The 14,427-nt window shown below is 41.7% G+C and overlaps 1 protein-coding gene across 1 annotated transcript in view; it reads right to left on the bottom strand.

Annotated features, from left to right (window-relative positions):
- The window catches only part of slco5a1 (solute carrier organic anion transporter family member 5A1), a 42,455-nt gene extending 39,989 nt beyond the window's left edge, over window positions 1-2,466 (bottom strand). Inside the window, 2 exon segments of the mRNA XM_085173389.1 lie at window positions 349-1,839; window positions 2,347-2,466. Of these exon segments, the coding sequence (XP_085029515.1) occupies window positions 349-1,309 (961 nt within the window). The 5' untranslated portion in view covers window positions 1,310-1,839; window positions 2,347-2,466.
- Between the last annotated feature and the right edge of the window lie 11,961 nt (window positions 2,467-14,427).

Genomic DNA, 14,427 nt, shown 5'->3' with positions numbered 1-14,427 from the left:
TTAACAAATGGAATGAAATAGGCTCGGGTAACCGAGGCTAATTGTGTTACAAACCACTGACTGTGTAACCCAGCGTCTCGGCATTCTTCCAGCCACACACCAGAGCTGCTCGGTTTAACTGCGAAGTTGCTCGAGTCTGAGAAAGCGGTCTGTAAGCTTTACAGATTTATTTATATAAATTCAGCCAGTCTGGGCTGAGCAAAACCAACTAAGTGCTTTAGTGTTGAAACATAATTCCTTGACTTTTCGCAAATGTCAGTCATAAGCAAGGAAAACAAAAGTGGATTAAAGGACGGAACAGATTTATCCTCTTCTGAATGCAGTGCCTCCTGTTCTGCTGCTACTTACCCAAATACAGAGATGCATTTTCTTTCTTCACATTGTCGTCCAGGTAGGTGGGTCCCAGGGTGTAGATTGGCGTTGACCCCATGCCCACGAGTATCTGGGCACAGATGAACAGTGCCACATACAGGTTGTGCTCATTGCCCTCCAGGTCGCGAGGGCACGATGCCACGTCCAGCAGTTCACGGCCGCTGTTGTTGCTGCTCTGACAAAGGCCTTCGTGGCCCGCTGAGGAGTTCATCTCTTGGATCTGGTAAGGTGGTGAGATGAAGTGGGGAAGGGAAAACAGCGCTGCGCCTACAGCGATCACAACACCCCCCACAGCCAGCCAGCGTGGCCTCTGACCTCTACCGCCGAAGTACGAGATGAAGACGACCACCAGCAAGCTGCCGATGTCGAAGCAGCTGACCAGCAGGCCGGACTCGGAGCTCCGCAGGCTGTAGCGCTTCTCAATGGTGGTGATGACGCTGCTCAGGTAGCCCGAGACCATCAGGGACTGGATGAAGGTCAAGTAGCACATGCAGAACAAGAAGCAGCGCGAGTCGCTCAGGATGACCCGCACATACCTTCTAGCCGGGATGCGGATAAGGCGGGTGATGGAGAATCCAAATTTTCTGCCACCGGAGCCTTTGGCCCTGTGGCCCTCCACAGGCAGGGAGCTGCTGAGCCCCACCATACTGGACATAGAGGGGGAGAAGTCTGTTCTGAAGGAGGGGGATTCTTCCTGGCTGGAGTCTGGGGTTTTAGGATGAAGCCCGCAACTGTCCTCTAGGGCCACACAAGTGTGGGCTGTGCTGACCAGCCGAGGCTTGGCAGCCTTGCCACCCTGTTGACAAGGTTCATTCAGGATTGGTAGACTTTTGGACTTGAAGCAGTTCTCTGGCTCCATGTATTGGTCCTGGAGCTCACAGATCTCCAGCGACTCGGACATATCACTCCCAGTTTCATCATTGTCCAATGAAGCCATGGCGCAGCTGGAGTTTCAGCTTCAGTCGGCCCCTGGCTGCGCTGACAAGTCTGCCAGTCAGTAACTAGTGCCACATGAGGACAGTGTAGAGCTGCTGCAGGGCTGTGCGCTGGAGAAAGGACTGCCCTGTCAGTGATACTGAGGCAGACTGAACTCCTCTAGTTATGTGCATGTTTTATTCCACATCCCCACTCACAGCAGCACCGCTCTGTCACAAGCAGCCTCCCTCAAAGCAAAACATCAGACTCCTAATATGCTTACAAGATACAAAACAATCCTGATAGCGGTAGCTCGACTGAACACGGAAAAACATCACCTTCTTGAACTAAAAACCTGAGGTCATCAATAGAGTTATCTGTTGACAACACATTTCCTAGATGACTAGAATGTAATCAATAACAAAAAGATGCTGTCACAATGATTTTCTTATCTAGGATCCCATGTTGATTTTGATTTTATGGCTCTTTGTTAGATGGCAAAATTGGTTCAAAGCTTCTGTTGTTTCCTTTGTTCCCTTGCTGTGCAGCATCCTAGAAAAACAATACAAAAAAGGGGGGGTTAAGAAAAACATAATTAAGTATAGCTACTTCCAAAGTGGATACATTTATACAGGCCTAAATGCAAAATGCAGCCCTTTCCTCTTATGTCAGTTTGGTATTACAGTACATCTACACAGGATTATACCAGTCGCCTTGTAAAGCTTAACTGCTACACAAGACTGGAGAATATTTCATAACAAAAATTTAAAAAAAAAAACAAACCCACACTAGCAAACACTGGTGTCAAGCTGCCGAGGCGGTTAGGCAAAATAAAAACCCAGCTCTCCTTTGTCAAAACGAGAAATATAGCTAGAGAACAAAAGACCATGCTGTCCACAAACGTCTCAGTCATGACTTTGAAAAGAAATAAAAACCCCGATTCAACCGCGAGAGAAATATTACTGTGCTGAAGCTTAAAAGAAATCTGACCTGGAGGCTAAACGACAATTTAATATTTATTATAACTTTAACGAAGGGCTCAGAGGCTGGAATACTCACACAGGACTGAGGGAGGTAGCCTGTTGTTCTACACGGAGCAGCCACACAGTGAATGAATCTGTGTGTGATGCGGAGGGGCTGCTACTGCTGGGGATGCTTTCAAATACGGTCGGAAATCATATAACGCAGAGTTTAGAGCCTGAAACAGTGCAGGAAAAAAATATAAAATGTTTTTCATTTTTTATAACAAAAACTCGTAAAATGGAAAACGCGCTAGAACTGCATGTTTGATATGACTATAAGGATTTTCTTGTTCCAAGTGTATACTTAATTGACGATTTACATGTTTTAAAGTCCATAAGTGAAATTAGTGCTTTGTTTTTGAGCTCTGGGATATTGCAGTTCTCAGCCTGCGTCCTGCGGTTTTTCACCACGAACATTAATCGTAAGGCTGATTATTTTTTTCACAGTTTTCCAACTGTGACGGTACAAATCCAACGCGGCTACAGCAATTTGAACGCCCCAGATTGTGTTTTTCCCACACCAGCTATACTGGGATTTGTAGTTTATTTCCGTAAGCCCAACCTACGTCCATTTCTTTGCTTTATCGTAGAAATAATTGACTTCAGTAACGAAGCTATTTTCAGGCATAAACTACATCTGCTACTCAAGTAAATTCTCCGAAATGTAAATTTTCTTTCTCTTAACTTAAATTGCACTGACACTGTGACTTCATGTACCAGCATGCTTGTCAGTCCATATGGTCACTGGTTTAGTGCACTACGTCATGTGGACAGCTGGGACCCTTGCTGACATAGCAGTGATTGACTGGGATTGACAATGGCCTCTGAGCTTGCCACACTCTCTGAAGCCATAAATTTAAAGCAACATCAAGCGTAGTCATTTCATTTCTTTGAGACCACTGCTCCTAACACCCTGTCAATGATGAAACGGCCTCCAGGGATGCACTGCAGTAAACACTGCAAATGACATAACATCCTCATCTTTGGACAAAAATGTTTTAACCTTACATTAAGAAACACAAACAATACACAATAGAGATTCATTAATGTAAATTATGAAACTTGCCTTTTGAGGAGGACAATGTAAATGTCTCATGACGTATATTGATATTTCTCAAGAGGACTGCAACACCACTTCCACTCATAAAAAATGAGATTGTAAAATACATTTGTTCATTTTTCACTTGTAAATGTAGATATTAAATGTAAAACATCTGGGCTGAAGGCTTTCCTTTTTTAGAGACTAGAGGCTGGCCTGTCAGAAAGATGGATCGCTATGCTGGTGGTCATTAATTAATTTCCTGGTCTACAAGCTACATCGGTCCTTTCCTCCTCTCATTTGGATGTCTTTCAGCTCCTCCATGGAGGAGCACAACTTTTACAGAGACACAATGTCCAGGCTTAACATTTAGATGTTGTTGTGATGTTCTGACATTGAAAGTTTCTTGTGACCTCCACACAGAGAGGTCAGTGGATTCAAACTCTGGACTTTCTTTTTGTGAGGCTGCAATGCTGACCACTGCCTATAACGCCTTTACATTTCTATCCAATGTAGAAAAGTGTAATTATCTAATTATGTCCTATAATATTTGGTTATTATATGGGTTCAGTAGAGCCACCATTCACCTGGCAAAGTCATGAGGTCAGGACCTCCAACACAATATCTCCATTTAGTTCCAATCATGTGGAATGAATTGTAGATGTTCAAGAAGTATCTGTCTACTCCGCATACTGTATATTCATGGTGTACGGCAGAAATGCCAAATGCTGTTTTCAGAGAGGATAGCAACATTTTAGCCTTATCCTGGGGACATTTGGTTAGCCCGTGACCTTTGTGAGAACAAGGAGAGTGAATGGAGACTTCACAGATGACAGGAGCAGCCTTTTCTAAAGGTTAACACGAACACGTTTTCTCAGGGATAGTTTTTATGGAGTTCAGTTCTGCTTTAGAAGAATCTCTCTTAAATGCCAGCAGAAGAACAAAACATGCCTCTTTTTGTGCAAAAGGACAAACAGAAATTTTCCCACATAAACAAGCAAATTTGTACCACAAGGGCCTGAACAAGACTGCATTTTAACAGTGGAGCCACTACAAAGCTTTCCTTCACGTCTAAATGGTTCCCACAAGCGCTGCCAGCTATTATCACTGCATTGCATTTCAGATATTCCCACCAGTAAGAATTTACAGCCACTTATTATAATGACTGCAGAATAGTTTATTACTCATATGGGGTCAGAAATCAAACTACTGGAGATTTCAATATTGTTGGGCAATACACAGAAGGGATGTTTTATGGAGAAACTGATCATTCTCTGCTGAACTGGCACTGAAGAGGGAGACCGGCACTGTGGATTTTTTTTTTAAAACAGAAGGATTAACTGGAATATACAGCAAATAAAAATCAAAACCTTTAGTTTTATTTGTATTTGTAATGTGAAGTAGGGGCACAAACTAAGCGCTGGTCACTCGGGATGAGACAAGTACAACACTACCCTCTAGTGCACAGATGCATGCAGAGTAGCTATTAAAAGCAGCGCTTTTGGCTTTTTAATGATGACCAGTAGATGGTGCTTTGACCTCAAGATTAGCAGCTTCAACCACAGGATGCTTCTGGGAAGACACTCAGAATAACAAGCACTGATTTTCCTGGTTGTAGACTACAAATGCATAGTTTATCTAATAATTTTTTTCTGATACTAAATATGAAGATTATCTTCTTATTATTCTTATTAATCAAGAAGAGCATTGCTTAGCCATATCTGCTGCATGTCTGAAAAACTAAGCCTTCTCATCTCAGGATCTCAGATTATTATTAGTAGTAACACCTGAAATGATGAGGTAAGGTTGCAGGCAGGTTAGATCAAGCTTCTAAGACACATCTTTACATGCTGGTTACATCTGACTAACAACTAAAAATCAGGCATATCAGATGTGGATATTTAAGAATAAATTGCACAAGTGCCCCTTAAGATTCATTGTGTATCCCGAAAAACAGAAAATGGCTTTCTCACCCATTAAGTGCATTATTTAATTTTTAACCTCCTAGGACCTGGCATCTACATATGTGGACATCACATTTTGGGTTATTTAGACCAAAATACTACATTTTGCTCTACAAGGGCCTGATGTCCACTAATGAGGACATTATACTGCCACTGATCTATCAACATTTTATACAAATATCCTCATATGTGGCTCTCATTTTTCTTATAAACAAAAATAAAAAATCAATCTAGTAAATTTTTGTTTTTACATTCATTGGGTCCCACTATGCCCCAATATCAAAGAGAAATTAAAAATGTATGCCATGGAAGAGTTCGGGTCTTGGGAGGTTTATGCTTTTCTAATGTTCTACCTGAAGTATAAGATAAATAAGGATTATTTTGAACTTGACTCATGCAAAGCTACTCTAAGAGAGCCCAAGAATAGAAATCACAAGTGGTAAATAAGCTTCATAGTCCCCCTTTAAATAGTAGGCTCATTCTTCAGATTCGGTATTTACATGATGCCATTACTCACAGTTTGAGTATTTTTATGTCTGAAGATGTGGAAATATCTTCAGAACGTTTTGGTCATGCTGAATAAGCACGGCTCTTTTTCATTCATTCATTCATTCATTCATTCATTCATTTTTCAAAGTTCTCTAAAAGTACACAAGAGAAATTGAAACATTTACCCATATGTGTTACACAACCTTGCAATACAAACACTCCCCACCCCCACCATAAATTAGTGGTTTGATCTTTCTGGTAGCATCTAAATCATGTGAACAGCAGATATGCTTCTGATTCATTGTCAGTGATTTTCTGTTATTTTTATCTATATATGGACTTTGTCAATCTTAGTTTTTCACAAATGTCCCACGAATGTCTAAACTGAATGATGCCATGTGGTGTACTGATAGCTGCTAGACTCAATAATGGCAATAGTGTAAAGATGTCCAGGCCCATCAGAACTCCTGATATAATGGGGTTGAAATCCTGTTGCAGGGTTGAATGCGTTTTACATTTTTTACAATATTTCATTGGTTTTATTAAATGCATATATTCAGTTATTAATGGGAATGGTGGAAGTTGTTTTACAATAACAATCCTGAAAACAGCAAATTTCCTAAAAAACAAACTAACAGATGAACAAAAACCTAACTGTATACTCACTTCATTAGGTACATCTGTCGGACTGCTTGTTAACAGAGACATTGTTGGTGTCAGACCGGTACCAGGTTGAGTATCTGACCGTCTTATCTACTGGGATTATTCTGGACAACCACCACTAACTCAGTGTACTCACGTGGCCTCTACGGGCACTAGATATACATCCAACAGAGCATCTTTGGGATGTGATGAAACGGGAAAGTCACATCAAGCCTGTGCAGTCAACAAATCCACAGCAACTGTGTGATATTGTGTGACACTACCGTGTCAACATGGACCAAAATCTCTGAGATCCTTAGTCCTTAAAGAGATATGATGTCTCATGTGCCCTCAAGGTTAGGATATTTCTACTATTTTTCTAATTAAATAAATAAAGCATGACTTCATTATGTGTTTAATTGTTCGTACTGAACCTGGAAATATTACATTTACACATTTTCTTATAATAATTATAATATGTGCAATGGACAGCTAAACTGGGATGCTGAGAATTACCAAAAGAACTGATGCTCTGATAGGGTTGAATTAAAGTGTGAAATGTTTCAGAAAATATTGTATAGTAATTACCAACATCTGGATGTTAAGATGGGAAAATGTGTTCTCTCAAACATCACATTACAAACAAATACTCAGTAGGCCTTTGATTTGGGGGATTTAAGCTTTTCGTTGTCCACTGGTCGATTGTACAGTCTTTACAATACTCAAGAGTGCTTCCTGCATATTCCTTACTGTGACAGTGAGATCTCCCTCTGTCAGCTGATGAGTGATGGGCTCACCACCGTCATCAGCCTGGTCCAACACATCCCATGGCCTTGGGTCGGTCTTCCCCTGCCCCATCCCACACTCTTCCTGTTAACCATCCCAACTTTATTGACATTACAGGAATCACTAATGAAGCGCTGTCTGTTTCTTAGCTCACAGTGTCTGCCTGTTACAGGGAACAGCACACACACTGGCATGTTTGTGCATGCATATATATATATATATACTGTACATGCCCATCCCCCACTATTCAAATCCACACTTTTTCCTGTATGTGCAGCCTTGAGCATCATGTGCACCGAGTGACATACGGGAAAAATCTAATAATGGTAGACACGGAGGTGTGTGCATCTGTAACTGGAAGTCAGGGGTGTTACTATGAATTCCTGGACCACTGAGCAAATGTGATACTTTCTTTATAAGAAATACTACTTAATCTTTACAATAACAATGCATCTTTATTTTTTTAGGTCTTTTGCTGTTTTTGCGTCACTGTTTGAAAAGATATAATTCAGTTTCTGCTGACTGTTGCATGGCTTCATCAGCTAATGGCTTTACAGCATCACGAGATTTAGGAGAACTCTGTGCTTGAACTACTGTTTCACCATCTTCTGCTTGCAAGAACAGCATCCTTGTAAATTAGCTCTTCTCTTTGTGCTGCTTTTCTAAGTCTACATTCTTGTGTTGTGGACAGGATCCCCGGTCTGTGTCTTAGGACTACTTCCCAAATTAGTTCACCTATTCACGCAGGCATGCATCTGGAAACTTCGCAGCCCAGAGAGCAACTGATACATATGAATGAGTCAAGCAGGTCAGGACAGAAGGTTGATGTAGTTGCTGTGGGTTTTTTTTTTTTTTTAAAGGGGGGGAAAAGTGCAAGAACCCTGAAATAAAGACCCCTGGTACAAGCCTGTGGAGGGCCCCTTACTGTGCAGAGCAGTCCTAGCAGATTGACCCTATGCTTATGCTAAAGTCCTCACCCTGCTTTCCCCAGCCCATCCTCCAAAAAACTCGACCACAAAAAGCCTGATTGGTAGCCCTGCTCACCCAATGAGAGCTCTTGTATAGAGGTCTCTCCATGACAAAGGCTCACTGAATGTCCCTTTCCTAATAAATCAGGAGGACATTAACAAATATGTGCCTTGTTAAGAAAAGAGCATAACAGCTCCTTTCCCTGTAGGGATCTTTAACACTGAGAATACAGGTTTGATTAGCAAAGTTAATTACGCAGTGATGGCCGGGAACCATCTCCTGCTGAGGGCGGCATTGGAAAACATCTCAGAGCTTAAAACTAATCTAATGTGATTATAGATTGCTGTAACAGTGTAAGAGTTAAAAACAGATACTTGAAATCATTATGTAGAATATATAAACCAAAGCATCATACAGTTCAATAAGCATAAATAAAATAAAGACACGACTGCGCTACACATAGGTCAAGCTGTTGCATTAACAGCCTACATTAACAGCAAGTGCTGGTAAATAATAAATGAAATCTCTAATCATAAATCTGAATGCATCAGGAACTCAAATGAAATGTTATAGTCGATTATCGTATATCAAAATTTAAAATAACTCTGCGCAGTGCATGCGGAGAAATGATCTCAGCTCGGGGAGTTAAATGAAGAGCAGCTGGCGAGTGAAGGTTAAAGAGTAAGCTGCTGGTATGAGTGCCAGCTTTTCCAGATCCTCTGAAGGGACCAGGAGTTTACTGTAAACAGTGGGATGTTTTAAGCTTTCCTCAATTCCCCCATATGGAAATGGGACATACCTTGAGGGCTTTGTTCTCCACCAGGAGCATCAACAGAGCTCTCACAGTGTTAAAGGAGAGACTGCCAAACATTTCATATTCATGGGAGACAATTACCTCCATATGAATGGAATAATTGAGGATTAAGCTGATATCTGTAGTATGTGTGAGTGTTTCAGGTCCTCAGGCACAGGTAATCACCATCAGCCACTCAAACAGAGGTTCTGTCTTATCTGTCAGTGGAAAGGAAGGTGTGTATGTGTGGGCTCTACCTGCCTGCTAGCAAGTTAGCAAGACAAATGCTAAACTGATTATTTCTCTTGCATGTTTTCATTTTGAATAGGAAGCATGATTCATGAAGAAAATAAAATATTTTGAATATGACTTTGTGACTGAAATAAACCAAACCCTCTGAACTGAGTTGGTGCTAGCGCGGGTGCTTCTAAAAGGGAAGCTCTTTCCTTTTTAATATCAAGCCACCCAGAAGCACACCAGCTCCACTGGTCTTCAGAAGCCAGGGGTACTTGAGTGTGTGGCTTCTTAACCTTTGAAGAGGATCCTTCTGCCCAGCTCATCCCACTAATTACCTTCTAGCCATACTGTAAATGGGCCACTCCTGATAATCAGCCTGAGCTGGGGGGGGGGGGGGGGGGGGGGGTAATGAAGGAAATGGTAGTATTTCAATGAAAATGACAAGCTGGACCAAAAGGCCTTAGTTTGACAATTTTTTCATAACAGTTCCCAAGATGCATTTGGTGAGCTAAGATCAATGCACATCTTAGATTGCAAGTGTGCTTCGTCTTACAGTGCGAGAAAACGGTAAGCACTGCTTTGTACATGCATCTACAAAAAGACACTTAGCACTAATAGTGTAATAAAAATAGGTCAGTTTAGTAGTTTAGAGTTTGTGATTCTGGGGCTTTGGATAAGCGGTTAAGGAAATGAGTGAATGAGATGAGATCATCACAAAAAAAAGGACAAATTAGTAGTTTTGTGTGCACATTCAAAGGAATAATTTTAAATTCAAACAGGTCTTTTGTTTTTCTCATTGTGCTGTGTAGACTTTTAGCTGATTTTAACACAATACAATACGCACTTATTTAAAGTAATATAACTGTAAATGTAGTTTGGGAATACTAAAACAAACACTTTAAAGGATGAGTCTTCTTTTCCTCATTGTCCTCGTCCAGTAAAGAAGAAAAGTCCATTTTTTTATTTACTACGTATTTTACTAAGAATTTTAGTTATTTTTCACTCTAGTGAGAAATAAATTTGCACCACTTTTTGAGAGATTTGCCTGATGAAGACTGAATGTATGACATCACTGCCATTTTTTTTAATATATATTATTCATTATTAGTGCAAAAACCCTAAACAAACAAAAAATATCACAAGCTGCAGGTCTCTTTCCCATTATTTCCTCTCTGATTTTAATCATTCTGCAGGCCACACACACCTCTTCTTCTTACAGCGATCAGGTTCTTGAGACACAGCTGCTAACAGAGCAATGCCCTCACTTCTGTGGACCCACATGCACGCACACATACACACATACACACAATACAGCGGTGTTTGCACTGTAATTGCCGCAACACTGTCTTTGTCTGTACCATAATCCCATGGATCTCATTGTTGGCCATACGTGCCTGCTCCTTCATTACTGCCAGTGCTCACCCTCCTCCTCATGCCCTGAACCGCCACCCCCCCCAGACCCCTCCAAAAGCTCCAAAAGGCTGTCTTTCTTTCGCCCCACACACAAGAGAAGTGTGCTTTGCCACAAAGGGACTAAGCAGAGGCACAATTAGCCCTGTGACAGTAAGCCCCGCCATGGGCCAGGAAGCATGGCCCACAATGGGGCAAACTTTTATACGACATCTTAATGCAAACACTGGAGTGTGCTGCCCCGTGCCTCTGTGTTTAGAGGCCGGCCACTCTCATCACAGGTCTTTTGTCACTGAGAAACAAGTGGTCATTTATTTCATTTATTAGTTACCCATTAATTGAGGAGGTACAGTGTTTCTATTGAGGCACTGAGGGAGGTGGTGTCATGCAAGGTGGATGAGAAAAAGAAATCATCAGTGGGCTGAGCCTTTAATTGAATCCCATGCCAGTCATTTAGAGATTGCTCCGTCAATGATTATATGGGGATCAATACAGCGAGGGCGACTGCTGCCTAAGATGAGATGAGCACCCGGCCCTCGCTCCATCAAGCAGAGTGAGAAATCAAGCTCGCAACTCTCAATCTTGCTTACAGAAACTCCGACAACAGCCTCACACACACACACACATCTGGTGCTGGCCTTGTTTGTGCTGCTGAGCTCTTCCAACAGGTTTCCATCCCTGCTCCGTCTCTGCACTGCAGGCCCCACATTAATGATCGGCAGGCTTAAATAAACCCTCAGTGGTTGTTCTCTATCGATCAGGTGATCTGGCTATCAGATAAACTAACAGATCTATGAAGGACTCGCGCTGTAATTGAGTTGCTGTGGCAGTGTGCCTGTGCTCTGGTTTGCAGGCACATTTGTATACGCCCCAGGTATGCTCCATGTAGGATTATCATCATCATTTAGACACACAGTGTTGCTTTTTTTTTTGCATGTGTTTTTCAAACTCTCAGCCCAAATGGGAGATGTTTTCCCCGTGCTAATTATCAGTTGTAAAGCAGATTGTGATTGTGGTTGTTGGTTTTTGTCCCAGAGGGGGATCAGTATTCATCCTGTCCATTGCACTGTGTGATTAGAAAGACCGGGGGGAGGGGATTGAGACGTGTAGATTGAGATGTTAAACCAATTAATGCAAAGAACAGAAATAGCAAGCACATAGGTCACTTCACTTCGCTTTGGTCATTTCGTTGCATTTGAAAGATCTTAAAAATCATGGAGACACATGAGCTGGAAGGCTGGATGCAGAGGCCTGGGCTTAAATCTGTCCTCAGGCTATTTACTGTGTGTCTTCTCATGGTTTCTCTGTTCTAATGCAATAAAGACTAAAAAAAAAGCTGCCAAAACTTAGAAGGGATGCTAATTAAATTAAACAAGTTTACGTGTCTGGGTATGTGCATGTGTGTCCCACTTGTGCATGTGCGTGCACCTGTGCTTCCCCGTCCACCTCTGAATACCTGTCAGCTTCCTCACCACACACATCAAAACCGCCTCTCAGCTCAGAGACTTGTCTCAAGGCAGAGACATGTTACAGGACAACAACAGTCACAGTTAATGGATGCTCGGTCTGGGAGCTGCCTTCATTATGTGTGTGTTTGTCACAGGAGTTGAAGGGACAGTGTAATGGTCAGGTTTAAAAATAATGGGGCACAGGGGGATAGGAGCACCTGAGTGAAGCCCATTGCTCACATGTTACACTCATAAGCATGATCCTATAAGCCCAAATGATATGAATGGATGAACCAACCCTTTAAAGTTTAATTAGAAATTTAAATAACTTAAATATAATAATATCTTATGCACAGTAAACAGTATTTAACCCCTGCAATGTCTCCTTGTACATTGAAGCTAATGTCCAAATTAGCAAAGTCAAGCATGTTTCTTTCAAAGCAAAACAAATGAAGGATATTTGTGCGACAAAGTTCATAACCTCCCTTTTAAAATAACCAGCAGGAGGCCTGTTCGAATGACCTGACATGCACATCTGTGGCAACAGCGAGAATCCATAGATTCAGATGGGCTGTGGAGCCCATTAGAGTTTCTTCCAGCCTTTCTCTTCCCCTGCTCCAGACAGCAGCGACGGCTTTTAAAAATCATCGCTCACAGCTGCTGCTGTAAATCTGGCGGGCCTCAGCAATCCGGCAAGAAAACCGAATGAGATCATCCTTTTTCTTACACGTGGCGCTTCTGTTGCAGCGGTGAAATGTCGAGGAGGAGGAGGACGATGATGATAAGGGTGATTATTGGCGATTCCTTTAGGAAGAGGAGGGGTGTGTTGTCCTTTGTCTTCTTTCTGCACATGTGATTTTACACTTAGGAGGGTCTGCTCAAGGCGGGATGAATTGTCTGTCCTCGGGTTACTGTTTGGATCGCTTGGTTGATTGTATTTCAGCTGTTGATTAACTAAGGTTGGATTAATGTGAGAGCTATTTCTGGCAAAACAAACAGTGATGACTGTAACTCTGTCATTGCTCAGCCACTGTCTTTATAAATCGGTGCTTTATAAATGAAGCACTTAAGCTCTCTATCTCTCTTGAAGGCAAGCCCTATAGACCCCTGCTCTGCTTCTCTCCCCATCGCTATGTTCCCTCTTCCTTTAATTACTGTGTTCATGCTTGACGGGCACTGATGACTTGATTAAGCCTGCCGTGCACAGTTCCAGTCTCTACCCTGCTGATGAATGAGTCTAAAGCTTATTAACTTACTCATTCTGATCAATAAGGCGCTGGGCCTGAACAGCGCAAGGACAGAAGGGAAACTCTTGTGCCGCTGACCCTCTTCACTGGCAGCTGAGATTAAATCAAATCAACACACATGATTAGCATGTGTAACCAATCTGGATGCTCTGGGGAGATAGTACAGAGTACAGGTGGATTTATTTCCTGGACTACTCTTAGTTGAGGAGGCTTCAGAGCTTTCTTCCTCTGAGTTTCTTCAAAAGTGCAGAATTATTCATTTCTCTTGATTATAAGTCACTATAAAACCATTTAAATGAGGCATAAACTTAAAGAAGACCTTGACCTGGAGGGAGCCTGAATGCAAGGTTGAAATGAAACCTGCTCTACATCTAAATCTTTTTAAATCAACACTTTATTTTTTGTCTTGATTCACAACAATGTGGTTAATCCATCTGAAGATCCATAGACTTCATATAAAAGATAGATCTAGCTACTTTTACATCATCCATTGGTTTCTAGGCTGTTTTCAACCCTTGAGTTCAGTGTTTTCTTTTCTTTTTTTTAAAGACAAGTGACCTTATTTGCGAGAAAAGGTGGACTCATAAATATGGTACCAATATGTTTTGGACCACCACAAAAAGAAAAAAAATCCATAAAAATTGTCACTTCATGCATTACCGTGTCCCTCTGCTTGCTTGCCTTCCCACAGTGGAAAGCAGAGGAAGGACGGGTCACATCTAAACCCTTCTCCCCTGAGGAGGCCTTTCAGGTCCACCAGGACCTTTAGAGATGAGTGGCTCATCAGTGAAGCTAATTTGGCTTCCAATAAGCAGTCACTACTTTTCAGTGGTGAAGGTGACATCTCCAGTTGTTATCCACATGAACTTGTCATATCCCTGTCTGCAAAAAAAAAAAAAAAAAAAAAAATCATATTCAGAATTTTTTGGTGCCCGTGAATCGATCTTTTTATGGTAGGAGGTGCCATAATTGATGTTTTGCGGTCGGTGAGAAAAAAAGAAAACACACACGCATACACAGAGAGAGAGAGACAAGAAGGCTGAAAGGTGCTTGATTTATTTTTCATGTCAAGAAAACAGATGCTTCCTGTTGCA

This window comes from Neolamprologus multifasciatus, chromosome 9, assembly GCF_963576455.1.
Source record: "Neolamprologus multifasciatus chromosome 9, fNeoMul1.2, whole genome shotgun sequence".
Classification (NCBI taxonomy): Eukaryota; Metazoa; Chordata; class Actinopteri; order Cichliformes; family Cichlidae; genus Neolamprologus; species Neolamprologus multifasciatus.
The sequence above is the reverse complement of the archived record's forward strand: the minus strand, read 5'-3'. Positions and strand labels throughout refer to the sequence as shown.